General features: G+C 44.3%; 3 protein-coding genes and 1 non-coding gene across 8 annotated transcripts; 2 read left to right on the top strand and 2 right to left on the bottom strand.

The window, feature by feature from the left end:
• Nucleotides 1–4,070: 4,070 nt before the first annotated feature.
• Nucleotides 4,071–4,885, bottom strand: LOC112876750. Its single transcript, XM_025940923.1, has one exon. The coding sequence runs from the start codon at nucleotides 4,800–4,802 to the stop codon at nucleotides 4,482–4,484; it is 321 nt and encodes a 106-aa protein (XP_025796708.1). The 5' UTR covers nucleotides 4,803–4,885; the 3' UTR covers nucleotides 4,071–4,481.
• Nucleotides 4,886–6,226: 1,341 nt separating this feature from the next.
• Nucleotides 6,227–6,299, top strand: TRNAA-AGC. The gene has a single exon. It is a non-coding gene; the product is annotated as a tRNA-Ala (tRNA).
• Nucleotides 6,300–7,928: 1,629 nt separating this feature from the next.
• Nucleotides 7,929–10,737, top strand: LOC112874628 (DDB1- and CUL4-associated factor 8). The gene is made up of 5 exons (XM_025938063.1): nucleotides 7,929–8,184; nucleotides 8,621–8,872; nucleotides 8,960–9,103; nucleotides 9,189–9,914; nucleotides 10,208–10,737. Exons 1-5 carry the CDS (start codon nucleotides 8,044–8,046, stop codon nucleotides 10,439–10,441), a joined length of 1,497 nt encoding a protein of 498 aa, XP_025793848.1. The 5' UTR covers nucleotides 7,929–8,043; the 3' UTR covers nucleotides 10,442–10,737.
• A 1,010-nt stretch (nucleotides 10,738–11,747) lies between these two features.
• LOC112874629 (hippocampus abundant transcript 1 protein) lies at nucleotides 11,748–17,377 on the bottom strand. 5 transcript variants are annotated; one of them, XM_025938064.1, is made up of 14 exons: nucleotides 16,936–17,346; nucleotides 15,442–15,553; nucleotides 15,181–15,293; nucleotides 14,960–15,082; nucleotides 14,666–14,871; nucleotides 13,545–13,620; nucleotides 13,235–13,321; nucleotides 13,045–13,125; nucleotides 12,922–12,954; nucleotides 12,788–12,841; nucleotides 12,654–12,695; nucleotides 12,418–12,496; nucleotides 12,205–12,275; nucleotides 11,748–12,101 (listed from the first exon to the last, which is right to left on the bottom strand). In XM_025938064.1, exons 1-14 carry the CDS (start codon nucleotides 17,098–17,100, stop codon nucleotides 12,036–12,038), a joined length of 1,308 nt encoding a protein of 435 aa, XP_025793849.1. In that variant the 5' UTR covers nucleotides 17,101–17,346; the 3' UTR covers nucleotides 11,748–12,035. The 5 variants fall into 5 exon arrangements, 2 of the variants coding, with proteins under 2 accessions (XP_025793849.1, XP_025793850.1); XR_003225010.1 differs by lacking the exon at nucleotides 12,418–12,496 and adding an exon at nucleotides 12,371–12,417 and having other exon boundaries at nucleotides 12,033–12,101; nucleotides 16,936–17,377; XR_003225008.1 differs by having other exon boundaries at nucleotides 12,033–12,101; nucleotides 12,371–12,496; nucleotides 16,936–17,370.
• Nucleotides 17,378–27,122: the final 9,745 nt, after the last annotated feature.

The following is a 27,122-nucleotide window of genomic DNA, read 5'->3' as shown; positions in this document are numbered from 1 at the left end:
CGAGGAAGTCTTTTTTGGTAGGTCGATGACTTAAATCCAGGTGAAGTTTCACCATAAGAATCCATTTGTGGCGAGTCGATGACTTGAGTCCAGGTGAAGTTTCACCATATGAATCTTACCACCTGAGCTACAGTCAATTAAAAAAAATTTGTACGAATGTTATTTTAATATCCAGATAAACTTTTTTTAGTTTTGGCTGGCCATTTGATTCCAATTTTAATTTGTATAGTGGTACTCTATATGATCAATTGACACTAATTAATAAGCTAAGTTCGGCACATGCGTGCTCCTAGCAATTTCTCTTGCATTAAAGAAATCATATCCACAATCAGGATCAAGATGATGTGTGGTAATAAGTAATAACTGCAGGTTACTTTCGTGTTCCTAGCATTTCCGTGTTGCGCGCAAATGGACGTGCATCGCCTAGCAGAAGGATGGGGAATCTCATTTATGTCTTTGCACCCACATATGCGCATGCACCATCATCTATGCATGAAAGAGAGTGTCAGCTTGGTAGAGATCACAGAGAGAGCGCTTGGTGTTTCTATTAATGCTGCGGCCTTTCTTACTCATTTGGTAGCCGGGAGGAGTTAAATGCCTGCACCAACACGCAGAGCTAGCGTAGGGAATCAGAGAAGCCCATAAGACGGGTCTCCTCCCCCAAGCCCAAACGCATTCCTACACACCAGCCAGACAACCCTACCTAGCAACCTGCGGGGGGCTCCTCTCTCTCCATGGTTGCACGCCATGGATGCCTTGGAGCTCAGAGATCCGTGGCCAATCCTTCGTCCACATACCTCCTTGCCTTCATTCTATCTCCTTCTGCCATCCACTAGCTAGCCGGAGGATGGAGAAAGAAATGGAAGTGTAGCTATGGTGTTGGCTCGGCTCACTCAGAATCTGCAGGAGCCATGGCCCATGGATCTGGCTAGGCACAGCCTGCAGTGCTAGCTCCTGGCGTTTCTGATTGAGCCGTGCCAATATCTTAGCACCCTTTCATGTTTGCGCCGCACCGTCTCTTCCTCAATTCCCCTGCCTCGTCTCACGCGTTGTTACTGTGTTCTTGTATATTCTTGTAATCTCTCTTTGAATTTTCCTCTGCAAGTATGGATCATACATGAACTGCAAGCATGCCCTCTCGATTTGTTTCTAAATTTTTGGGGTAGTACTGTGACTAACCAGTAACCATGGCCTGCCTTGCATGCTGGGGCACAGTTAGGTCATGCAGAAATCGCCGGTAGATAAAGCATCAGGAGAAAGAGTGCAGGCGCACTGCCCCCAGCATGTATGCGCATGTTCAGTCCATGCAGCTCTTCGGATGCATCGTGAGCGTTCTTGAACACGTCCTAATAATCTTGCATTGTGCTATTGCTACAGGCCCTTCCATGGATGATTTGGTATTCAATATATTTTTGCAGTGTGTGATATATACTTGATTTCCCATCTGACGAGTTTCCAGATTATTTAATTTGCTGCTCATCAGCCAAGCCACTATATTCCATGGATTATATGACCCAGTTGAAGCAGATTGAAGGCGCACGGATCGCACTTCTGGACATTTCTTTTAGTAAGGAAGGGCATGGACTGCTATATGATCTAGCGTGTGTAGTAGCCATTGCTTAGTGGATTATGCGTAGTATGTGTCCGCCTCCTTCATGAGGGAGAGAGAAAGGGAGAAAATGTGTGGACATGTATGATCTTTGTACATTTCATGTGACAGTTGTGACCATGTGTTTCCTGATTCTCTCATGTAACGCCTGTAGTAATCGTGCCCCGGACAGAGACTTCAGCAAAAATTCAAAAAATATGAATTGGTTGATAGTATATATCCAAATGCAGTTCTTGTCTCCAATGTCTAATTTTTCTCTACCATCAGCATCCGTCTAACCTTATTGTACTCCTTTCTTCTCATGAGAAGACTAAACTTATTTTACACTGAAGTTCTTGGGTATGTATCCTGTACCCAGTAGTGCAAGGTAGTTGATCACTCCTGCAGATATATCATATGTATGCAATCTGCCGTGTGTACTATGGAATTGAAAACCGTGGGCTTTAGCATCTAACCAAAGATTGAAAATGAACTAGCAAGCGAGTTCTGAGATGTTCAGACGTTGTTCTTGATATGATCTACAGTGGAGTAGATGATTCAGAGCAGAGAAACATATCCATGTGCCAGCGCCTCATCTTTCTGACCCACTTCCAGAGGTGTTCATCATGGCATGCACATCCCCGCCGCGCGCGTAAATTGATTCCACGCACGGCACTGGTCGCTGCAGCTTCCAACTTCCATAACTGTTAATACAAACGCAGACATTTATGCACACAATGAGATGCCTCCATGCTCTACTGCAATTCATCGTCCCATGCATTCGATCTTTTTTCTTTTGAACACACATCATCCCATTCGATCGCACTGAAGTCTGAAGATGAAAGAGAGAAAAACCCACAGATTTCATGATCCCCTTTCATCTGAAAATCTGTTTTCTCAAGCCAGCCGAGCCACCGGTTTCTGAACTCTGCGACGACGGTTTTCTCACGTCGACCATGCAGTTTTCAGACTGAACACGCGCGCGCGACAGTTCTGAACAAAACCAGCAGATCGAAGGCTAGGTTCGCGGAGGAGGACGGTAGTTGGGGCTTGCGAAGGGGAAGTAACTGTGGCATGAGCACGCGTAAATGAGGAGCAGAGCAGGCCGAAGGCATGCATATGCATTGCATCGATCAGAGGAAGCCGGGGGAGCGAATATGGGAGGGGCAGCCTTGCATTTAACACAACACGCACAACGCAGTAGATGATGGATGGACGGGCGGGCGGAGACGAATGGCATCGTCGTCAGACAAAGATTCCCCGCATTCACTCACTCCCCGGCCCGGCTCCAGAACCGCAGCGGCAGCTCTGCGTGCCTGCCCCCCTGCAGAGGCACCCATCCCCATGCCGTTTGGTAGCTGTAGCTTTGATCGTCCACCGTCTCGTCAGTGGGCACCCTCCTCCATTAGTCCACCATCCTCGCTCGCATCCCAGCCCAGGCATGTCGCCATTGCCTTCTGTCCCTCGTGTTTCTGCTTTCTAATTTCAATACGGGTGTTTAATTTGGTGGTGCATTTTAAATTGCCAAGTGGCGAAATTTGCAGGAAAGAAAAAAATTCAGATAACTTTGGTTCTCGAAACGAGGTTCAGAAGATTTTTATCTTGAAAGAAGGGGGAGGAAATGCTGAGACGGAGCTGATCATGTGACCGGGGTAGGTGGAGGCTGTTATGATCGCTGGATGCTTGCTGCTTTTGCAAGGTGTGAGCAAAAGGAATTCAAAATTGATGCAAGAAGTGTGGTCGCCCCGGACGTTGCCAGGGGACGGCCGGACGGTGGCCGGCTGCGTGGATGCAGGGACCAGAGAGAAAAATGGTCCAGGGTCAAAAACACGAAGGCTGAGCCAAACCGTGCTCCTGGTTTTGCCTCCAGCAGAATCTGCAGCCTCCGATACGCTTGATGGAGAGGAAGTTACGGCTTAAATGGCTTACAATTACAGAAACAGCAAGAACCTGATCAAGGTTGGGTTTCGGCTTTGAGCCTTTGAGTGGTACTTTTCGTGGGTATTTGACTGATAATAACTTGTGTAGAAAAGTTAGAAGAAACGAGATGTTTAGCGCTTGGTCGACACTGCAGCTGCGATTCTCTATTTCGGCCGATCAATCGGCTGAGATTCTGAGAATTGCATGCCATTCTTCAGAAGTGAGGAAATACTCCTGAACTACTGAATATGTCACTGCGCCATAGCTTCAACTACTGTACTCTGGCTCGCACCCTGGAGAAGATATCTGTAGGTATTCAGTATTGATCACAACTGCCCCCCGAAAGACTCATCAGTAAACTTCACCTCTCCGTAGTATGCGTGATCTTTCGTACGCTAAACGACGCTAAAGATTGATGGGAACGCAGTAAACTAAAGCATACGATCTGACGCACAACTAAGGCACAGGAGAACTCATTGCAAAGGATTGCCATATGGGGGCAAAATCAAGAGGCGCTTTCTCCCCGCAGCAGAGATGTGTCGCGACAGTATCGACCAGCGAGTGCTCAACAGTAAGTACTAGTACATGGTTATACATGGCCTCCATACCGCTGCCGGGAATCTATCTAACTAGCTAAGCTCATGAATTTTGAATTCCCAACAGTAAGGTAGGCTGGTATACGGAGCCCAACACAGGCGAGAGAGAGGGAGGGACTGCACAAGAAACGGAGAACCTGAACTGAAACAGTGCACTTCCATGGCCGTAATGCAGTGCCAATGATCTGCAGGTTTGATGGACCCAAATCACAGTCTGGTAGGATCTGAAGCCACTGATTCGCAAGGAAGGATTAGGGAGAACTATATACACGAGAGATGGGGCGATGCAGGACAACAACAAGATTATATTACAGAGAGAGAGAGAGAGAGAGAGAGAGAGAGAGAGTGATCCTCGGAGTAGGGAAGGCGGGGTCCGTTCAGATCTTCTTGTACTTGTGCCAGCAGACGAGCATGGCGACGCAGCGCCGGAAGATGTAGAACCGGGACCGCTGCTCCCGCGCCACCGCCAGGCACCCCCGCCTCCCCTCCCCGGCGCCTCCTCCGCCGGCGGCCGCCACCGACCCCTGCCGCGACGCGCACTGGCCCATGCCGCCCTGCCGTCGCGACCTCGCTCCTCCCGAGTCCTGGTCCTCCCTGCTGGAACCCTCCGTCCGCGACGAGGCGATCGCGGGCGGGGCGGAGCGATCGAGCGCGGGAGAGGACGTCTGGACGCGCGCCCCTAGTTCTCGCCGCCGCATCGCGGGCGACGCGGCCCTCGTGGTCGTGGTGGGGTGGTGCTTGCTTGGATTGGATAAACCCGTGTCCGCGGTGGGGCCCGCGCGGCGGGGACGCGGCCTTCCGGCTTGTTTGACTGCGCGGCGGGGCCTGGCCTCGATGGTTGACCCCTCGCTCCGGCGTGACGTGGGCAGGGGGGCGGCTCGGCTCCCGTCGTGCTCGTGCTTGGAACGCAGCGGTGGTGTTGAATTGAACTGGTGGCCGGTTACGACCAGGTTGAAGGTGATTAATCTGGACGGGCTCTGAATTTTGATCTGCTGGGTCAAGTTTGGTTTGAAGTCAAATATATACTACTCCGAAAGTCTCCTATTTGCTGTAGGAATCCGATGATGACCAGAAGTCCGTGATAGGCCTCGATCGGGGGGTATTCGGCCTCCGAAGCCTAAAGCTCGAGTCCAAGGCCCAGAATGGGTTAATACGCGCTGGGCTAAGCCCATGTAACGAACATGTAATGGATTGAACGAGGAGGCAGATGACATTGACTTGTACAGCAAACAAAAACCAAATCAGTCTCAAACTTTATCCTCTGTTCTTCCTAAACCTTGTGCTCTGTTCTTACACATTCAAATCCAATCCCATACTCCTGTCTCGGCTACCTGCTGCTAACAATATCGGTGTTAGAAATGTTCGATTTGGAGCCGCAGCAAATGAATCGCCAGCACTTTGCTCAATTCCGCGAGCGATTGTGGGGTGATGGATCCTAATCTTAAGCTCATCCTCGACGAGTTGAAGACAGTGATGAACTTGGTGGATCTCAAGATCTCCCGACGTAGCAAATCGATGGAGTGGAGAACATGTTTGCGGAGAGGTGCGTATATCCGTAGTGTAGGCGGCTCAACTGCTCAATGATTGGAAGCCGAAGACCAAAGAAAATGATGTTTGGCTCTGGTTCCCGTAGTACTAGTTCCGGATCTAGTCATAAAAAGTTACCCAAGGTGCATCTTGATTTTTTTTATGGGAGAGAATCCAAAGTTGTGGATTCGTCGGGGTGAGGATTATGTTGAACTGTATATTGTGGATCAGTCTATGTGGATCACACATCAAAGTGGCTTCTATGCACTTCTCTACTGCAACTGCAAGACTGTTAAAGCGTCGTCGTGGTCTGAGTTCTGTCAGTTGATTTTGGAACGTTTTGGCGAGGATCAGTCTATAAACTGGATCAACATGAGTTTTTTTTTAATCTTTTGCGGAAAGGATCAGCATGAGATTGTTGCGCAGCAAACAAACCGTTGCTAACAATCTCAAAAAAAAAAACCGTTGCTAACTTTGTGATTTCTGCAGGCGACCAGGCGTTTTGGGCCGAGGGGGGACCATGTGCATTTTTTGGTACTCAGCAACGAGCAGCTCACTTATACTAATAGCAGTTAGCATAATAATTAGACAAATTGGGGATGTAGCTCAGATGGTAGAGCGCTCGCTTAGCATGCGAGAGGTACGGGGATCGATACCCCGCATCTCCATTTTTTGTTCTGTGCGACAATCTCTGGTTGCGTCAATGCGTCCGGTATTGTGGTCACCTGAGCCGATGGTAAAAGCACACGACATGTGTGTTAGACACTTGCCAGCTTTGAACTGTGAAGCTACAGGCACCGTTGAAAACCTATATGTAACAGTAACACTATATAAATTTGCTTCGGTTCTGGTGTATTTCCATTACAAAGTTACAGAACCTATACTGTGTGAATGAACTTACTTCTAGGCTTCGTCACTGTATCTGCTACTTTGGTTCTGGTGCTTTCCCATCAGAAAGCAACCTAGGAATCTCATTACCGAAGAAAGCAACCGAGCTAAAAGGTGTTCAACTACATCACAATAAAAGCAGTGATGGAGAGTAAAAGCTCGAGAGGTTGCAGATGATGAGGAACAGTTCTGCTACTATGCCAACCTTCTCACAATGTAAAGTTCAAAGCGAAAGCCTGGCGCTTGAATTGAGTTGTCCATGATGCTGTCTATAGGGTGGTTCAGTGAAAGGATTCAGAGATGGCAGTAAGCCAGCAACTGCGATTGATCCCGGCAGCATCTCCAGCGCCGTAGCATCACGGTGTGTACCGGGCCCGCTTGGAAGTCCGGACACCGTGAATTTTTTAAAAAATTAGCAGGAGCACTGCTCATTCATTCGTTCAAGAGAGGAAGCAAGAAAGCGAGAGTCTTACAAGAGAGATATTATATAAAAGAAAATAAACTTACACACCAACAGTAAAGATAATATGGAAACTAATGGGCTGTTTGGATGCGGACTAAATTTTAGTCCCCATCACATCGGATGTTTGGACACTTAGAAGTATTAAATATAGGCTAAATATAAAATCTATTGCATAAATGGAGCATAATTCGCGAGATGAATCCATTAAACCTAATTAGTCTATGATTTGACAATATTGTGCTACAATAAATATGTGCTAATGATGTATTAATTAGGTTTAATAGATTGATCTAATGAATTAGTCTCCATTTATGTTAGCTCCTATTTAGTCCCCTAATTGGCATCCAAACATTCGATCCTGGATCCAAACAGCCTCTAAGGGCCTGTCTAAGGGCCTGTTTGGTAGCGCTCCATCTATTCTGATTCTTCGTGGGAGTATGGGAGCTGATACTCTGATAGAAGTGATTTTGTGGCTGAAAGTGATTGTCTTTGATTCTCAAGCATAAACTCCTAAGATCAGGATGGAGAGTCACTCTTCACAGAACCAGAAGAAGATATTTTCAGCTCCCAACCTCTTAATTTATTTTATAAAATTATTTAATAGAATCAACAGAGAATCGTTTCTCTCTGAAAAACTATTTAATAGAATTTCTGTTGAATTCTATGTAGAATCAGCTTTAAAAGCTCTGCAAAACCCACCCTGTTATAACTCAGTGCTGCCACAGACCTCCACATGCTGCAAAAGTTCAGATCTGATCAGTCCAAACAGCTGAACACCGTGGTTTCGCAGGACACTGCTATTCTATTCACCGCGAAGTTCTTGCCCAGGCACTGGCAGGTGGCCCGTCCCGCACAAAGCCGTAGACAGCGCCGTGTCCTCGACACGTGTACATCTCATCGGCCGCGGGTAAACCCTCCGGTTCCGGCAGCAATAGCATCCTCCAATCTACGCTCCGCCTCCCTTCGTTTCCACCCCGTTCCTCTGCGGCTCCTGCCCCTTCGCCTTCTCCAGGACTCGTGCTCGCCCTCACCGCACAGCGCGACACTCCCGCCCCGTCACCATGCGCCGCCCGTGGAGGCACCCGGGCCCGGCGGCCGCGGCCGCCGCCGTCGCGCGGCGCCACGGCGCAGCGGACCTCTGCCTCCGCGAGGTCGGGGACCTCCTCCCCCGCCACTTCGCCCGCCGCGCGGCCGGCTCCGAGGTCGGTCGGTTCCCTAGCCTCCCTTCTTCCCCCGCGGCCGCGCCTTCCTAATCCCCTATCGCCCCCGCGTCTCGATCCGTGTCGCGGGGGGCGGATCGGCGCGCGCAGCGGCAGCGATCGGGCTGGGCAGCTGGCCTGTTCAATGGCGTCGCCTGCTCTCGGGCCTGGTCGCCGCCTTGTGCAAATTGGGACATGCCGAGTTCCGTTTAGCTGGTGGATTTGAAGCATTATTAGGTGGTGCTAGTTGGTGCGATTTTGCGTGTAGCCTTGGTGTTTGTTTGACGAATTGGTTTGGTCATTTTGCTGCATTAGAGTTGTTCAGCAACACGGTCCAAATTTCCAGCTCATTGCTACCATGTTCCTTAGCAACCTAATCAGAATAAGTGAATACTGGATGCATTCTTTGTGGGTTTCTAATGGAGTTAACTCCCTGCAGGACCTTGTGATGCGGCTCCAGATTCACCGGAAGCTTGACAGGCACACAGGCTGCGTCAACACAGTGGGCTTCAATGAGGTCGGTGACACCCTCATATCAGGGTCTGACGACCAGATGGTGATGCTTTGGGACTGGGACACTGGTGCCGTCAAATTGGAGTTCCATTCGGGCCATGGTGGCAACGTGTTCCAGGCACGCTTCATGCCCTGCAGAGATGATCGGACCATTGTCACTTGTGCTGCTGATGGCGAGGTTGGCGTGTTAGCTTCTGATCATGTTTACAGATTTAGTTGATCCTATTATCTCTATCATCATTAACAAGCTTTCTGCCACTATCAGGTGAGACTCGCCAAGATACAGGATGGTGGAGATGTGTCCACTACATTGCTTGGTGAACATGGGGGAAGGGCTCATAATTTGGCTGTAGAGCCTAGTAGCCCTTATATCTTTTACAGCTGTGGTGAGGATGGCCTTGTTCAACATGTAAGCCATTAAACAAGTGCAGTGTTTCACATGTTTATAAACGGACTTATAACCAAGTATAATTAATAACTGCCTTCTTGTGCAGTTTGATCTCAGAACAAACACAGCCACAAAACTATTCCTCTGCAGAAGTTCTTTGAGGAAATCAGGACTCGCCTCCTGTGTTCACCTTAATGCGATTGCAATAGATCCGAGGAACCCAAATCTTTTTGCCGTTGGAGGAAGCAATGCATATGCTCGTGTGTATGACATCCGCAAGCACAAGTGGGATGGGTCATCTGATTTCGCTCACCCATCTGACTGCTATTGTCCACCACATCTTGTTGACGATAAACGTGTTGGGATAACAGGGTTAGCATTCTCTCACCTGAGTGAGTTGCTTGTATCTTATAATGAAGAGAATATTTACTTATTCCCTAAAAATGGAGGGCTGGGATCTGACCCAAAGTCATCTATCAAGATTGGAGCAAATGAAGGTTACAAATCAACAATGGCTGCATCTGGACAAGATATTGCTCAATCTGCACCTCAGGTATATGTCGGTCATTGCAATCGTAAAACCGTGAAGCGTGTGACTTTCATTGGGCCAAATGATGAATACGTTGCTAGTGGGTCAGACTGTGGACGGATATTTATTTGGAGAAAGAGAGATGGGAGGTTTTTACGAGCCATGGAGGGTGATGAGTGCATAGTGAATTGCATTGAGCCTCATCCTCATGATATGACAATTGCAAGCAGTGGAATCGATAATGATGTAAAAATGTGGACTCCCTCTGCCATCGAGCGGGCACCTGTGGTAAATATTGAGGAGGTAATATCTCCTGTTTGGGAGATCTATGTCTCTCCTTATCATCTCTACTTCCAGTCAGCCTATATCCTCCACATATATATATATAGTATTAAGCATTACTATTAGCCGTAGATATAGTATCAAGTGGGCAATCTGTTTGTCAAGATGCAATACTTATTTCATGATCTATCGGGGGCATTAGTACATCACTTCTCACTCCACTCTTTACAGTTCAGCATCATCCATTTTCCTTTGATACGTAAAAGTTAAATATTTACGATTCACTTGGGTACATTCTTGTTTGCCTTCTCCAGTTGAGACCTCGCAAGAGAAGAGCCAAGCTTTGGCACTTTGACTTACCAGAGCTGTTGATCCAGCACTTACTGGCATCAGAGCGTAGGCAGCAATCAACTGAAGAAGATTCATCGGAGGACCTTGAGGACAGCACAGGATTACTTAGTCTAGTACTACGTGCTGCTGATGGAAGTGTGTCATCGACTGATGATGAAGAGATCTCTGATGGCTCTGAAGAGTTTACAGTCAACTGATCCGTTGTCCACCTTTCAGGGCCATTTCAAAATTGTACATATACAGTAATAAGTTATCATGCTCTTATGGATGATATAGCAGCACAAGTGTGGTTTAGTAGCTTGTCGTTTCTATGATATAGGTATGTGTTTCGGAGGCCATTTTAATGAGAAAATTGGGTTGTGCTAGTTGTGTGCCAGCATCTTATGAAAATCTGCCAAGGTGTTGCATCATTTCTATATTTATATTTTTCTGACAAAAGCTTTATGTGGTTTGTCGCTGTCAATCTCACCTTACTTGATGTGTGTTCTTGGCTTCTTGCGTGTAGTAGTACATTTACTTAGTGGCAATGTCCTGTTCTTATTTCACAGACCCTTTTAGCTTCATTCCCACTTTGCTGTTTATTTAACTTACTGATTACTGATACCAAAATGCTGTAAAATTGTTGCTGTGTTGAATACTTGAATGTTTTTGGTCCCTGCAAAGAGCTGATGGATTGGGGCTTGGAGGTATATCAGAGAGGGAGAGAGTAGTTTTTTGTTTCTTATTCTTCTGAACTGCAATATTCTGGTTTTGTTCTCTGGCATTGCAAGCATGGAGTACTACACGGACAAGCATTTTTTGTTTACTTAACTCGACAAAGTATTCACTGGCATTACTTCCTGCATAATAGCCCTCGATATAAATATTGTGAGGCTTAATCATATCACTTCACTGGATCAATCTGCTTGCAGCATGAGTTGTGTGCTGATCGCTGCTAATTAATAGGATGAAAAGATTGAAGGTTCATCAGTTCTTAGGTGTCACTGGGGTGAACAATAATCATTGTTAGAGGAACAGTGATGAACTTAGCACCATGGATTGTGTAAATGGACGAGGAATTCACAGAAGTGGATTTGCTATGCAGTTATGTACATGGGAGATCAAGAAAAACAAAAGATTAGAGGAACAATGATGAACTTAGAGCCATGGATTGTGTAAAGGAACAAGGAATTCACAGAAGTGTATTTGCTGTGCACTTTCGTACATGGGGGACCAAGAAAAAGAAAACATCAGCATTAACAGGTCAGTACTCTTCATCAATTTCTCAGTATTCTTCTATTAGTAATGTTTCAGGACACATGGTATATGACATAACATAACATATCATTATTAAAAGCTTGGTCACATTATTCTGTGGGAAAGACACCTGAAGCCCGAGCTAGAAAGGCATTATTATTTTTCTAAAAAACTGCTGTACTTTATCTATCGATTATTCGAGATACACTTTAAGATCAGGAAGACTGAAATTGTGGAACTATTGAGCACGGCTTGTAACAGCATTACTCAGGAGTCAAGCATTTCAGCCTTATATTCTCAACGAGGCAACAATTTAGGAAAGTCTGTTACAAGTATGAATGTGTTTTACATCACTACACACTGTCCATGTTAATCAACTAACCATGATGGAGTAGCGTGCAAGTTATATATAATGCTAACTACATAAAACTTCACAATGGCTATTGACAGTGGTTAGTAGATGATAGAAGATTAATGGTACAGAGATGTATAAACTATGTACATTACATGCATGCATCCACCATTTTTTTTCTTCCAGAGTGGTCTTTAGCTCATCTATTTCCTATCTGGCCGCTGTACTTCAGCTGGCCTCATACATATGCTTGTTGCAAGCGCTACCAGCTGCAAGAATCAAGGTAGAGCAAAAGTTAACATCAAGTGGTTATTACATGACGAACAAAACAGCTTTATTGTAGCAACAGAAATATTCAACTTATGAGCCTACCGTTGCAAATCCAGCACAGGCAAGGCTGAAACCTTTTAAGTAGAAAGGCGTAGCTTCTGATAGACACCAGGCTGTCAGGCCAAATGGAGACAAATTATGTCTAGAAATACTTGGCCAGGCTCACGATTAGGAAATTAGTATGAAAAATGAATCTGAAGAACTTAACTTGTTCTTAGTTGAGATGTGTTAGTAAAGACAACAACAGGTACATACCTGTGAGTGGAGTAAAAATTAGAGGAGATATCACATTTGCAGTTGAGCTTATTCCAGTGATACAACCTTGGACCATTCCCTTTATTACAAGTAAAAGTTAAATCATGCAAAAGAGTTGCTTATATATTGTGGAAAATAAGCAGCTTCAATTTGATTTGTGAAGAAATTCCATTTGCATTAATATATACTGGGACATCAGAAACTATCAGCTGCCAGTGATGGACATGTGACTATACCTGCTCAAAAGGTCCCACTTTCTTTGATATGATGCTCCTTATCTGTTGAAACATAGTCAACAAAAAAGATTTGTTCATATGGTTTAATGAACCAAAAACATCTGACTAAGGGGACATTAACATGTGTTACTTACACATGGGGTGACCAGCATGCTTAATATTACACAACTTGCAGCAAGATAAGGGACCTTCAAAAACCACGCATGACACAATTTATCAGAACTACTGCAAATCAAAATCTCATGGGTGAAAAAGTACACTTGCATACCCAGAATGACCATGCGATGCTGTATAGGAATGCCTGCAGCAGCAACGCCAGAACAAATGAAAATGGTTATCACCAAAATTTATTTGGAAACAGATATGCAGTAGATCCAACGAACATCCTTACGTGCCCACAGCTCGCTGTGAGTGCTATGATAAGTAGCTTCTGTTCACCTAGCTTTGGCACTAGAAGTGGCATCACAGTTAGCTGCATCACAATTTTACACGGCTTTAGATGCGGTTAAGTAAATTTGAGCATGATGTAGTCACAAATAGTTATTGTGGAAAATACTACTCCGTATGAGATAAAACTGTACCTGTGAGAAGCTTCCTGTAATGCCAATAATAAGTAGCAAATTGGCATACTGGTTCTTGCTATAATGGAATTTTGCCTTGAGAAAATACTGCAATTGTATCCCACAAGGCAGAAGAGTTAGAAGCAACTTTCAAAGACACCCATCAGGTGTATATGGCAATGCCTGGTTTTGACATTTAAACATAAGTTTTGTTCATGGATCTGCACACTTAATTCTTTCAGAACTGCATAGAATTTAGTAATTTACACCATGATAATTTACATGTTCATCTGTGATGTTGTGTATTTTGTACCAGAGAAAAGAGATGTACCAATAGTGTATTTAGCTGGCCTGCGTCGCCAAGGCCATGGAAAAATGTGACGACTGCCGCTCTCGAGAAGGCTGAGCTGCAAGTTGTTTGGAGCATTCAGGAGGTGAATTATCTATCTGTAGCTTCGCCAATATTATAGATCAGTACCAATGAGTGTCGTTCTCTAAAAGAAACGTTCACTGAAGGTGTATCAGTATCTAAAAAGTTCATCAAGTGCATCGTTATGTCAAATAGTATTCATCAGGTGCATGGACTTGGTAAGGGCAGAATCACAGAACAGGACTTACTCAAAAGCTTATAGTCTTATAGGCACAGTCACAGGGAACGCGGATCGTAGCCGCGTTCCCCGTTCCCGGAACTTTCGTTCCGGATCGCGGATCGGGTACGGCGTGGATCGGACGACGGATCGCGGCTGGAACGACGTACCTAAGAAACTGGATCGAGAGGAAGAACAACGCATCGTCTTGGGAGGGAGAAACTTACGAGTTCAGTTTGGCCAGCGGCCGTCGGCAACCGGCGATGCGGCATCGGCCGGGGGCGCGGCGCTGGAGCGGCGCGGAGTAGCTGCCAAGGTGCGACGCTGGAGCGGCGGCGTTCCGTGGCTGGGGGTGCGACACTGGAGCGGCGGCGGCGTTCTGTACTTCCGTGCCTGTGTTGACGAGAGGAAGACGAAGGTCCTGGCGCGGGGGCACTTGTTGGGCTGCTCAAAATGGACCCTAAGTGCATTGTGCGTGGCCCAATAGCTAATGGCCAAAGGGTCAAGTCCGACGATCAACTTCCACACTGGCCAGACACAGTAACGCAACAGGTTTGTCTATTTATCCGCGTTCCGTACTTCCGTACCTAAATTCGGGATGATCCTACCCTCAAACAAAACGTTCCGAAAAGGTATAACTATATAAACTGGGAATTTAAAATTATCGATCCACGTACCACGTTCCTTATGCCTACGTACCAAAAATTTATGACTATGCTTACAGGTAGGAGACTAAAAGTGGATTTTGCTTGCAGTTCTGGTTCTGCTACTAATACGCTTTGCAATGCAGGAACTCGCTACAGCTTTCAGAAGATCTCAGAGGCCCATCAGGAATTCAGACAATGGAAGGCTCAACAAACGTCACCTGCTGGTAAGAAGGGCGGCTATCTCTGACAGCGACGGCGCTTTCCGAAGAGGCGGGAGCTTCGGCGACAGCTCCTCGCTGCTGGAGGGAATGCAGAGTGGCTGGGAGACCTCCTCATCGTAGCTGCACGAGGAGGCTCCGCTGTCCGTCTCCTGAAGGAAGGCCTTCATGTACACGGCCGTCACCACCGCTGCCAATGCGGCGACCTGCAGTGCCAGAAGAATGCAGCTGGGTGACTCGGTCCGCCGAATGCTGAGGATCACTACCGGCGTGTGTGTGTTCTCGGACGCAGACCTGGCACGTTGACGAGACGGAGAGGAAGCGGGCTGCTATGGTGCTGGCGACGAAGCCGGCGCTGCAGACGCCGGAGAACACGCCGAAGGCCGCCGCGCGCCGCGCCTCCGGTACCCTGTCAGCCTGAAGCAGGGGAGAGGACTCACGGTTCAGCGCATCAATCCTGCCAAACTATTGGCTGCTGGTGAACGGCAGCTCGAGGCAAGGACGTGCTGAGATACCACGTAAGCAAGGGAGAGGCACATCATGCTGCCCTCGCAGACCGTCGCCGTCAGCGTCTTGGTGATGTAGTACGCGTAGAAGTAGCCCCTGGTCCGGCCGTACGCCAGGATGCCTTGTCGGACGGAAGAACAGGTCAGTCCACAAGACCACAATGCCTGACACTACTGGAGCGTGCAAGGTGCTGTGTAGTATATAATGTTCGGACAGGAATGTTCAGCTGTGCCCATGTAACGTGCAAGGTGGCCTGAGGATCGGCTTACCCAGTGGAACGATGGACGCCGTGGCCGGGAGCGCCAGCAGCGCCTTCCGGCCGTACCTGTCGGACAGGTTGCCGACGACCGGCGTCAGCACCAGGGCGCCCAGGCCCGTAACCTGCATCAAGTTTCAGAGGAGATCAGGAGAACACGGAACACAGTTGGACGACACGGCCGGGTCGAGCACGGTGAAGCATCATGGGATCTGTGGCATTGCGGCAGACATGCCCCACGTTTAACCGACGTGAAGGCAAGGCACGCGTGTTCCGCTGGGACCCTGCTGCGCCGTCGTGGGCCCGCTCGTCGACGTCGAGAGAGCGCTCGGAGCGGTGCGCGTTGGCGTCGCTGGCGTGCGCGGCACAGCGCGTGGTTCTGTCAACTTTCTTTTTTTCTCGGGATGACATGATGGAAGTGGAGGCTGGCGTAGGGCCATGGTGATGTCGCCGGCACGCCTGCCGGTGGTCCGAGTCCGAGAGCAATCGGACATCCGAGTTCACTGGTGGCCGGTCGAGGGACGCGTCGCCGTCGCGCCTCATTTGACAGGCATTACCGCCGTTGGAAAAGTCGCGTGAGACCGGGCACGGTTTTTTTATTTATTTTTACGCTCTCCCTTTTACTACGTACCACTCTGGTTAACTTTACTATCTTCTGGGGGTGATGCTTCTTTGCTTTCGACATATCGGGCGAAGTCAATGTGGTCGGTGCGACGCTGGTTAGCAAAGGCGCCGGCCGCTTGCTTCGGACGTCGACAGAATCCGGTGCCTGAGTGGTACAAATCGCCGCGTGACGTATGGCGACAAGCCGACCAGACCGTGCACCGGTTCTCGGGTGCAGGGTAGTAGAGTCTGGACTTACCGGGTCCGGGGCTGGACCTCCAAAAAAAAGGAAAAAGAAAAAAAGGAAAGAAAAAGAAAAGGTGATGACCGACATGGCCGTTACAGCGTCATCAGCTCTCATCACCGAGAGTACGCCGGGGGAAACGGCGCCGGCCAACAGCCGTTCTCTCGCTCTCCGCTCATGGCGAAAGTTAAAAAAAATAGTACGTCATCTCAGTAAAACTCGCTTTTGACTTGTTAATGCGAGGGCACTGTCGCGTGAGAGGGATCGGTGTGGCGGTTAGCTGATGGCGGCAATAAGGAACTGCGAATGGGTGCTCAGTGGAGCTTCCACTCTAGTCTCAAAGCATCTCCGCGTGTGTGTTCTCGGAAACGAGATGAATCATATCTGAAGATCGATGGCTTCAGAGCAGGAATCGCAAGCTTAACTGAGGTCTCAGGAAACACGAGCAAATCATCACAAATTCATGTGCTATGCTAATCCGTGCCTTAAAGTTTTAATCAGCCAGGTGTACCGCGAATGGCTTGCAAATAAAAGACCAGTACCGTCGATGGCTGGCCAGAGGTTGAGCATGTAAGAAAGTGACAGGATCGAGCAGGGCGCATGCAGCGGCGGCCATGGATGATGATGAGGAGGAGGATCTCAGAGGTAGTAGTAGCTTACAGCTTGCTGGATTCCGGTGAGGTAGATGGCGAGGGAGCACTCGTCGCGGCCGGGGCAGAGCGCCCCCATGGTGACGTCGGTGATCACCGGCCCGACCATGAAGGCGGCGAAGCAGAAGAGGAAGGCGAACACCAGCAGGTGCCCCAGCTCCGCCACCTCCTCCATTTTCCTCCTCCTCCTCCTAGCTAGCGACGTCCCTCGTTTGCTTCCTACTATACGCTGCTAGCTCGCTCGATCCCACTGGCCCCTGCTCCCTCTGTTTCTCCCACCTCCCAGTCCCAGGCTCCCAGCTATATATGTGCTTGACGACGCATGCAGCAGTGTGGCCACGGTAACTACTGGAGTTGGAGTAGCTAGCCAGCAATGTCTCAACTCTCAAAAGTGTTACGGACGGAGGTCGTTGGGTCGAGATGCTCTTTCTTAACGCAACAAGCAAGGTAGGAAATTCGATCGTCGTAGATCCAAAGGAAAAGTAAACAAACAAAGGTGGTGAACGCTTGCTGGAATAGCTTTTTCTTCTTGAAGATTAGCCAGAAGGAGAAAAAAAGGTGCCATTAGTGGGTTCGAAAAAAGCAGCTGCTAGCAGCGATTGAAAATTGGTGTATATTTGCCCACGACGAAAGAAATCGGTATATGCCTGTATGGACACGCTGCTGGCTTTCACCTTGGCCTTGCTTCCTTTTCTTTTTCTTTTTTCATGCTTAACTTGATATTCGGTGGGTTCACGTTCAAGGGTAGCCTGGTTTTTAAAAATTAAAGTATTGGCAGCATCCATGAGCGAGACAGCAAGGATCATATCGGCACAGGCGATCGATGGATGTTTGGTCTATTTAATCTGGAAAGAAGACTACACCTTTTCGTTTCATTTCGTAAAAGACTGAAGAATCGGATCTGTACGGTAGCGGGCGCCACAAGTTCAGAGCCGCTCCTCTGCGAGTCTTGGCACGCACCGGGCTAGCTTTCGATTCGTCACTGTCCGGGCATCACTACTGGTGCGTGGACTCGTCGCAGCCCCGTTTGGTATGGCTTTAGTTTCTCCTAAAACAGCTTCAGAAGCAGCTTCTATGGTGAAGATGAAACTATTTTGAAATGAGATTTTGCTAGAAGTAATATAGATCGTCCATTTAGTTAGATCTAGATAAATATTATCCAATATTACCTCCTAGGAGATAATAGGAGGAATATATATTTATATATTTTATTTTAAGAAATAAGAAATAGATAAAATATCTTGCAATTAGATCTATTAGGAAAAACGGATTGGAATTAGCCATTACATGTTGATGTAATGACCTGTTGCACATTTAACGTGTTGGATCTGGTAAGCCACAACGTGATGGCATCCACATGCATATCTTTTTTTTTAGAAAAAGTCCGGTTTACATCTTCATACTATCATAAAAGTTAGATTTTCAACCTTCAACTACAGAAATGGATAACATAGGCCATTCAACTGTTGAAACCGTGCAAATTTGATCCTTTGGGTGGTTTCAAAGGTAGTTTTTCATTTTGTAAAAAATTAAAAATATACAATTTTAAACTAAAAAAATTATAAGTAATTTATTTTAAATAAAAAAATACGAAATGGGTATAAAAACTTTCTAAAAATATAACCTATCTATTGACACTCGTCAGTTATTCGGATCCAATTTTTTTATATTTAAAGTATTTGGTTGATTGTAGTTATACCTATTACTTTTAAATAAATAAATAAGTTTCAAATAGAGCAATAGTAGATAGTTACATTTTTTGAAAAATTTTGATACTGTTTTTATATGTTTCTGATTTTAAATGGATTATTCTTTATTTTTTAAATCTAATTAGAATTTTTAATTTAAAAAAATATAAAACCACCTTTGAAACCACTCAAAAGGCTAAATTTGCACGGTTTTGATAGTTGGATGGCCTATGTTACCCAGTTTTATAATTAAAAATTAAAAATCGGATTTTTGCGATTGTTCGAGGGTGTAAACCGGACTTTTTCTTTTTTCTAACGTGATGGACCTCTGCTCTTTTTACGTGATACATACCTTACATTTTTATTAATATATTTTTAAATTGACATATGTAGAGGTGTCTAATATGCATACAAGATTATCATCATGTTTATTCCAACGTTCTCATTTCTGATCAAAGCATAATGTTTTTATCTACATATAAACAATAGCGATCCCAAGGTGTGTGACAACTTTAGGAAAAGCATGTATATATGTACCATAACGTTGTTACGTGCAATTATTTTAGAAGATATACATGATTTATTTTTTTTAAAGGTGTACATATAATGGAATTAATCTACCAGATTCTGTTCCAAGCCTACAACAAGATTAGATCCATCTCAGATCAAACGTGACATGTCTGTTAGATTCCACCTGCATGCATGGCTGCATCCCGTAACCGAAATAGAGCTAATATCTTTTTTTCCTCTTTAATTAATTAATTGGTTTACCTTTTCTAAAATTCAAGGGTCGAGATTTATTTAAGCCTCTCCTAAAAGGTAAAAGGAGTAATCGTTTGGCGAAATAGCTGAAGCCACGCTTTCTGGTTTTTCCTTCCCAGTGTAAGCTGAAAATATTTCACCACGTGCTTTATGGATGAAGCTGATAATAAAATACCCGTTTGGCACAGCTTAAAGCTCTATATCAAGCCATATATGAAGCTGTGCTAAAGGGTTCCCGGGAGCTGCTGCTGCGCTCGTACTCGCACTTGCCACCAAGTGACCAAACATTGGCAGCATAGCGCCATGTGACCCGGGAAATGAACGAAGAGATCGACGAGAATGCGGAGGTTCAGGACAGGCAGGCCGTTCCAGACTTGCCCGATGCGGCGATGCGCCGACTGTACTCGCCGGGCTGCGGTGCCGTCGCCACTCGCCAGTCGCCTTGCACGCTCTTGGGTTCGCCTCTTGCCCCCGTCTATTGGACCATTGCGGTTGCGGCCCACGCTTCCTTCCCTTTTCATCTCCCTATTCCCTTTTTTTGTTCCTTTCATTCTTTTTCTTTCTCTTTCTTTCTTTTCTATACCTTCTAATCCTCACGTAGATATGTTTTTCTTTGGTCTGTGTTTTTTTTGTCAATTCGTATCATCCATCTGTTCCTGGTACTTTTTATTTGTTTCTCTTGTTGCTTACGACAATGTCTATTTTTTATCGAAACATTTTTCATGTCTAGAACGTTTTTTCACTAAAGATGAAACATTATTAAGCTATATTTTAGGAACAAATCACAAATCCAGTTTTACAATACATTTTGTTCAAGCTGAAAGTTTTTAAAAATCAAAATTTTACGGAACAACTTACAGATATTTTCAATACATTAAGCTAGAATACCTTTTTTATGAAATTTGACCCTTATTTTATTGAGTAGATCTTTTTCAAAAAAAATTGAACGCGTATGTTGAAATCATTAAGTTAGATGGAAAATGTTGACATGATTTTGTATTTTTTTGAAATATTTCCAAGATTATTTACTACAATTTTCTTGAAACCCACTCAGTTCGAAAATGAAGGCCATTTGTCATAAGTCAAACTTTTCTAGCTTTAATCAAATGTACAGAAAAATAGACCAAAAGCTATAATATCAAATTAGTTTGTTAAAACCACCCTGAAACATGTCTTTTTAGTGCATTTGTAACTTATTGATCAAAGTTAGAAAATTTTAACTTAAAATAAAACTAAAATGACCTATATGACAATATAAAAATCAGAAGGCGTAACCTTCATTTACTTTAAGTTTTCAAGAAGTACCTACAGTCCTACACATACAACCGGAGTACTAGCATTTTCGTGGTGATTAGCCGGAAGCAAATGAGCCATTAGTGAAGACATATTTCCCCAAAAAGCAGGTAAAGTGCTTGAAAATTGGTCTTTTTCACCATCTCTTCCTACTACATCCGTCCTAAATTATAATATATTTTATTTTTTCTAGATATATATTTTGTTATGTATTTAGATGTATACTATATATAATACAAAACTATGTATTAAAAAGTTAAAATAATTTGTAATTTAGGAGCATTTTGGACATAACTCGTTGAGCTTCTTCCGCGAGGATCGTATGCCATTTGTACTGACGCATGCAGCGAAGCATCGAGTGTCGCTGTCTTTCTGAAGAATCGACGACGTTCTTATCTTTGCAAAAGGTTGGCCGGCCTTCCCTAAAGAGTCGGTAAGATTTGATGCGCGCGACACCAATGGATTTTTTTTTTACAGACGTCACGTCAGCAAAGCCGCGGCCACTTCGGAGAGATCCACAGGGGACCACTTTTGCGATCATCGAGCACCGACACTGGCCAGCTTTCGCCTGGCCACTGGCTGTGCACTACTAGTGTATTCGCTGCGGCTGTAGTGGGGTCTAATACTTTCCATGTTTTCTCTTGCTTCATTGAGAAAAAAATCGGCACCACTCGGACGTCCGATATAAAATTTCTTATTGTACGGACCGTTGCAACAAACAGAAACAAAGTCTAAAGCATTCAACCATATCTTTTGCAACATCAAATACTTGTTGGCATCCGATTTTCGCAGGATTGTAAAAGAAACAAATTCCCACCGCAACTAATGAACAATGTTTTATGCAACATCAGATCCAGCTCCTCCGTTTTTCTCTAAGAATTATAACTTTGCAAAATCAGTTATTGAAACATCGGAAGGCATGTTATGCAACATGAAAAAAAGAAGACTAAAGCAACAAATAATATATCTTGTTGTAACATCAAGAAAAGTTTGCAGCACCTTAATTTGCTTTTGCTGCAACATGCCTAATCACCAACTGTGACATGCGAGACGATATACTGTCAAATAATCAGAACATCATCTCCCCATACCAGGCACACTGTCGTCACCGTCTTGCTCCTGTGCTCACCAACAACTCTGTTCCCCAGCAAGGCCGGCATCTCCTAAGGAGAAGAAATCCCTCGCACCGGTAGAAAAAGATCAAAGATCCTCTCAAAAATACCAATAGCAAAATGATCCGGTACTTTTGAGGTGGATGAAAAGGTCCAAAATTCTTTTAGTACCGAGTGGTACTTTATTACTAAGTATCTCCAGCCACATTGGTACCGGTTGGTAAGATCATCTGGTACTAAAAGTGACCATTTAGTATCGGGTGTTGTTACCATCCGATACTTAAAGATTCTCTCTACACTTTACTTTAAAGGAAAGTATCTTCCTCAATCTCAATTGCTATGTAGGTGAGATGGTAATAGAGGTTCGCGCGAGTTAAAAGGTCGCATGTTCGAATTCCGGCCACCCCACGCGCACATATTTCGCGTGAAAAAATCACGTGCCTTGTGCGGGTCTTGTCCCGGGTTTAATATACTTTTTTATAAAAATGCTTAGGTAAGGGTAGAAGCATCGCCCGAGACTAAAGAGGAGCTTTGGATACCGGGTGTTTTAACCGTTGACGAAGATCGAGACTTTTAGTGTTGAAGATTTTACCAACCGGTGCTGAAGATCTTACCAACCGGTACAATAAAAAATAAAAACTTTTTCTAGTAGTGTTGGTTGGTACGCATCAAGACAAGAAAAAGGAGGTTGCTACCATCGTGTAGTGGAATAGCTCGCCACCGTCTTCCTCTCGTGCATCTCTAGCGCCAGCTCTATCTGATTCCCAGTCATCCCATCGATAAACCATGGAACATGGAGCAAGAACTGGCAGCCTCATCCATGGGGGTGGGGACAACATGGGGAAGACGGATGGACGTAGTACGTGGGAGCAAGTTGAGAGCGCCGCCGACAGCAATGAGGGTGACGCAGCATAGGTAAAAGAATCTTAATGTTGACTAGAGAAGGTAAACAGTCGAAATTGAAAATTTATAACACTTAAAATAATTCTATCAGGAGTATCCGGATATTTGTGTGGAATCTCTGTAACTTCCGAAGATTCCAAAGAAAAGTTCAACGACTCCGAAAACTTCACTGAAAGCACAAACGACCACTCAAACCTTAACCAAAAGTATATCGAGTGAATTTCCATGGTTTATAAACTTGTTTCCACTCCTTTGCATCAACTACCTGTAGCCAAAATTTTTCCTACAAATAGATCGAGAGCAAACTCTAGAAATCTAGCGAACTTCGACATATCACAAAAAAAAAGCACACGAACACAAGAATTTATTTTCCGAAGTTCAATTTCTTAAAAGGAACCTACGTCAAGAAGACAACTTTCATCTTAAGCTATATATGAAGTCTCCCCTTAGCGACCCCAAGATCCTCAAGATCTAGCTAAGGTCACTTACTAGAATGTTGAGGTCGTACAAACGTACCGGGGCACACCACAAGCTCGGGTGCTTGACGGGCAACGTCTAGCCGGCTAGGAGCTTGAAGCTCCAAGAGTGATGAACACGAAATCTACTGGCTCGACGAAGAACAAAGTATTAAAGAGATGGAAAATCAACTCACCACCACTCTCACTTGCTCTCCCTTCAATTTACTTCAATCCCCTCACTAAATCTCACTTGGAAGTCAAAGAGGAAGTTTGGAGAAGGCTCTTGAATGCTTAGGAAGGAGGCAGGTGAAAAATTGGTCTGAGAGCCTTAATATGGAGGGGTGGGTATTCGTACCTCTTCACCCAAAACTAGCCGTTAAATGGTTAAGTTACAGAGTTTCTGAAGTATTTTTCGAAGATTCCAGACAACTCTCCTCCGGAGACTCCGAAAATGTGCAGAGACACATGTCCAGACTCCGAACAAAATTCCGCAAAAAACCTAATATCCAAAAACTCTGGACTTTCTGCAGAAACACTCTAAAGTTATCTTAAGTGGTATGTGAATGCAAAGGTGTCTCTCGTAGGTTTGTTAGATTATCTTGACCACCTTATTTTAAGCAAAGCAAATAAAAATCATATCTTGTAAAAATCATATCTTTATTGTACGACATTCGTATATTCAATTTCAGAAGATAAAATATTAAATTCGTATGAATTTTTGCTTTGCAACTTTCATTTCCTTTTTAGATACGTCCGTGACTTAGCTCATCTATCACGTGTGATCCCTATTCATCATACTCTATAAAAGTATTAGTCCCACGAGCATGTGTTATTAATCAACCAAAACTTATTAATCGGATCTAGATGTTCCTTCAACAGGGAAAAGCAGGGGCTGGAGCGTAGAGAGGCGATGTGCGGGGAGCAAAAGAGCATGCGGAGCGGCGAAGCAAAAAAGAATAAATGGAAGGATAAATGAGGTAGATATATGTGGTGTGGAACTGGGCGGGTGTTGAGCTTGCTATCCGATATTTTGCTTCCGTCCGTCTTACTATTAGAATTGCCGTAAGAAAATCCCTTTAATACTATTAAAAATTGTAACCATCCCTTGTATACCATCAAAATTATAGCAATCTTCAATACCATTACTTTTAGATTTCCATCCCCTATATGCCATTCAGACCAATTCCGTCAATTCAGACCAATGCCATTCAGCCATGGCCGGCGGCGCGCTGGAGTTCGGGGCAGCGCACTTGGGGAAGAAGACACAAGACAGGGAGGCGCGGGGTTCGCTACGGGAGGCAACGGCAGCGGACACAGGCGGGGCAACGCAGGGCGGGAGCGGCTCGACATGGCCGGCGTGGCAGCAAGCCGGGCGAGGGGCTCGTCGCGGGTGGCGGGTGTCCACCGAGTGGGGCGCATACGGCAACGGCGCCTGGCCCTCCGCGCACTAGGAGGGAGATGAGGATGCTGCAGAGGCTGCTGTTGAGGCCGCAGGCCAGACACTTGCAGGTGCAGCCGAGGCATGAGACGGCGCGACTGGTGGAGCACATCGATCTCCTTTTCTAATTCTCCCCTGCTGCTCTGCTCGGTAGGATCTCACGAGTTCCTCGTGTTACCGTGTGGGTGGTGGAGGCTGGATGAGGACGGCAACTCTTCCGTTCATCTCCTTCTTTCAACATGCTGAATCTCGCACCTAAGCAGCAGTGCAGCACTCAGTTCATCTATCTATTATTATATTAATAAATAAGGAAGTGTTAAAAAGAGAACCACCGCATTCGTCGAAAAGGTACACAAATTCCTACAGTAATATAAGAAATAGAAGGATTTACACCGTTTTTAGATTTTATGAGTATCTAACGGTCTAAACTAACTCAAGAGTCTAATCAAATACGATTAATAAATAGCTAATTTTGAATTTGAAAATTAAAGAAAATTAGGACAATGACCAAAAAATCCATGCCGAATACGATTAGTAAATAGCTAAATTCAATAAAAAAAATAAAAAGTAGCAGTTGACCAAAGAGTCCCTGCCGAACACGATTAATAAATAGATAAATTAAAAAATTAATAGAAAAACTTAGCAGTTGATTTGTACAGCAGTTAAGAAGCAAATTTAGATGACAAATAGCTAAATAAATAATATAGGTCAAATACAAATAAAAATAATTAAATTTGAGTTAAATTATGAAGATCTAATGGGAGTCCATAATGAAAACCACTAATACATAGATAATTTCAAGAATTAATAGAAAAAATAGTAGTTGATTTGTAGAGCTATTAAGAAGTAAATTAGAAAGAAAAATAGCAAAATAAATAGTATTGCTCAAATACAAATAACAAATAACTAAAAAAGGAGAAGAATTTGCACCGTCGGATTTTATAAAGATCTAACGGTCTAAACCAACTCAAGAGTCTATATCAAATACGATTAATAAATAGTTAATGTCATATTTAAAAATTAAGAAATTAGGACATGACCAAAGAGTCCATGCCGAATACGATTAGTAAATAGCTAAATTTAAAATAAAAATAAAAAAATTAGCAGTTGACCAAAGAGTCCCTGTCGAACACGACTAATAAATAGATAAATTCAACAATTAATAGAAAAATTAGCAGTTGATTTGTATAGTAATTAAGAAGCAAATTTGGATGACAAATAGATAAATAAATAATATAGGTCAAATACAAAAAATAACTAAATTTGAGTTAAATTATGAAGATCCAACGGGAGTTCATAATGAACACGACTAATACATTGATAATTTCAAGAATTAATAGAACAAAATAGTAGTTCATTTGTAGAGCTATTAAGAAGTAAAATAGGAAGAAAAATAGCTAAATAAATAGTATTGGTCAAATACAAATAACTAAATATGAGTTAAACTATGAAGATCTAATGGTTTAAACTAATCTAAATAATTCATATAGAAGAGGGATAATAATAAATACATAAATTCTAAACTTACATAATAAGTGTTCTATATATGGAAATTAGAATACTAAATGGATAAAAAAATCACGTTCCTTGGAACATGCAAGATATCACATCACTTAAATAACTACAAATCTACCCATTATCAATTAGCTAAGAAAAAAGGGGAGAATGGTAACATATTTTGCTATACCAAGCTAGGGCCTAATAAACTTGATAAATAGGATAAGTAATAATTTTGTGATAAGTTAAATACACGGAATTAAGACGTGTAAGACAATAAATAGATCGAGCAGCTCGCTAAAACCATGGAACATCATGAATGCAAAGGAGTGGTGTACCAGAGCTAGCAACTAAGCAAAGCAAGTGAGATATAAAAATCAAATAAAGAATCAGATGAAGGGGTGAATCAATAAATCATGCATACCAAGGTTTTCTTCTGACATAGGAATGGTAAATATATGTGTCAATCAAACTAATAATGGAGCATGCTAAGGTATTTAGTGAATCATCGCCTATTTTCATCTGGTATGTTTTCAATCTTCTCTAATTAGTTGCCGCAATTCCGCAAAAGGGGACTTTCTAGATTTATTCGAGAATTTGAATAGATCTAGGCAAGTGGAGATTGATACATTTGATTCATCACAAATCTTTTTTGCGAGTAGTCATTTCTTCTTTGGCCGGCCCAATGCTTTGCCTAGGCAGGAAGTTGATCGTGGCACCTCTTGCGCCTCTATAAACTCTTTTCCTCCTTATTAATGAATGCTAGACTTTATCGTCTAGGTTTTTCAAAAAAAGAATCTCCAGGCAGCGAGATGCAAGTCAGCAAAAGGAGGGATGAGAAATAGAAGAAGACGATCTAAACCACTGAGGGTATACTCACCCTATTACTATCCATATAACAGGCAGGTAGGTGTGAAAGATGAGCAGATGTGACTTCGATTGATCGATTTATGGAGTATGAACTTAATTTCTCCTAAACACTGGTAAGATTCAACTGATAACAAAAAATATTGTGCAAAATAAGAAGATATTACTCAAGCTAACCA

The sequence above is a fragment of the Panicum hallii genome, chromosome 9 (genome assembly GCF_002211085.1).
Source record: "Panicum hallii strain FIL2 chromosome 9, PHallii_v3.1, whole genome shotgun sequence".
NCBI lineage: Eukaryota > Viridiplantae > Streptophyta > Magnoliopsida > Poales > Poaceae > Panicum > Panicum hallii.
Note: the sequence above shows the minus strand (reverse complement) of the source record. Positions and strands in the feature narration are given on the sequence as shown.

Excerpts from the sequence above, each read along its gene's own strand:
- LOC112876750 (XM_025940923.1), bottom strand. The coding sequence starts at position 4,802 with ATGCGGCGGCGAGAACTAGGGGCGCGCGTCCAGACGTCCTCTCCCGCG.
- LOC112874628 (XM_025938063.1), top strand. The coding sequence starts at position 8,044 with ATGCGCCGCCCGTGGAGGCACCCGGGCCCGGCGGCCGCGGCCGCCGCC. Across the intron at positions 8,185-8,620 it reads GCCGCGCGGCCGGCTCCGAG|GACCTTGTGATGCGGCTCCA; the intron begins GTCGGTCGGTTC and ends AACTCCCTGCAG. Across the intron at positions 8,873-8,959 it reads CTTGTGCTGCTGATGGCGAG|GTGAGACTCGCCAAGATACA; the intron begins GTTGGCGTGTTA and ends TGCCACTATCAG.
- LOC112874629 (XM_025938064.1), bottom strand. The coding sequence starts at position 17,100 with ATGGAGGAGGTGGCGGAGCTGGGGCACCTGCTGGTGTTCGCCTTCCTC. Across the intron at positions 15,554-16,935 it reads TCACCGGAATCCAGCAAGCT|GTTACGGGCCTGGGCGCCCT; the intron begins GTAAGCTACTAC and ends AACTTGATGCAG. Across the intron at positions 12,276-12,417 it reads AATTTTTACTCCACTCACAG|CCTGGTGTCTATCAGAAGCT; the intron begins GTATGTACCTGT and ends TTGGCCTGACAG.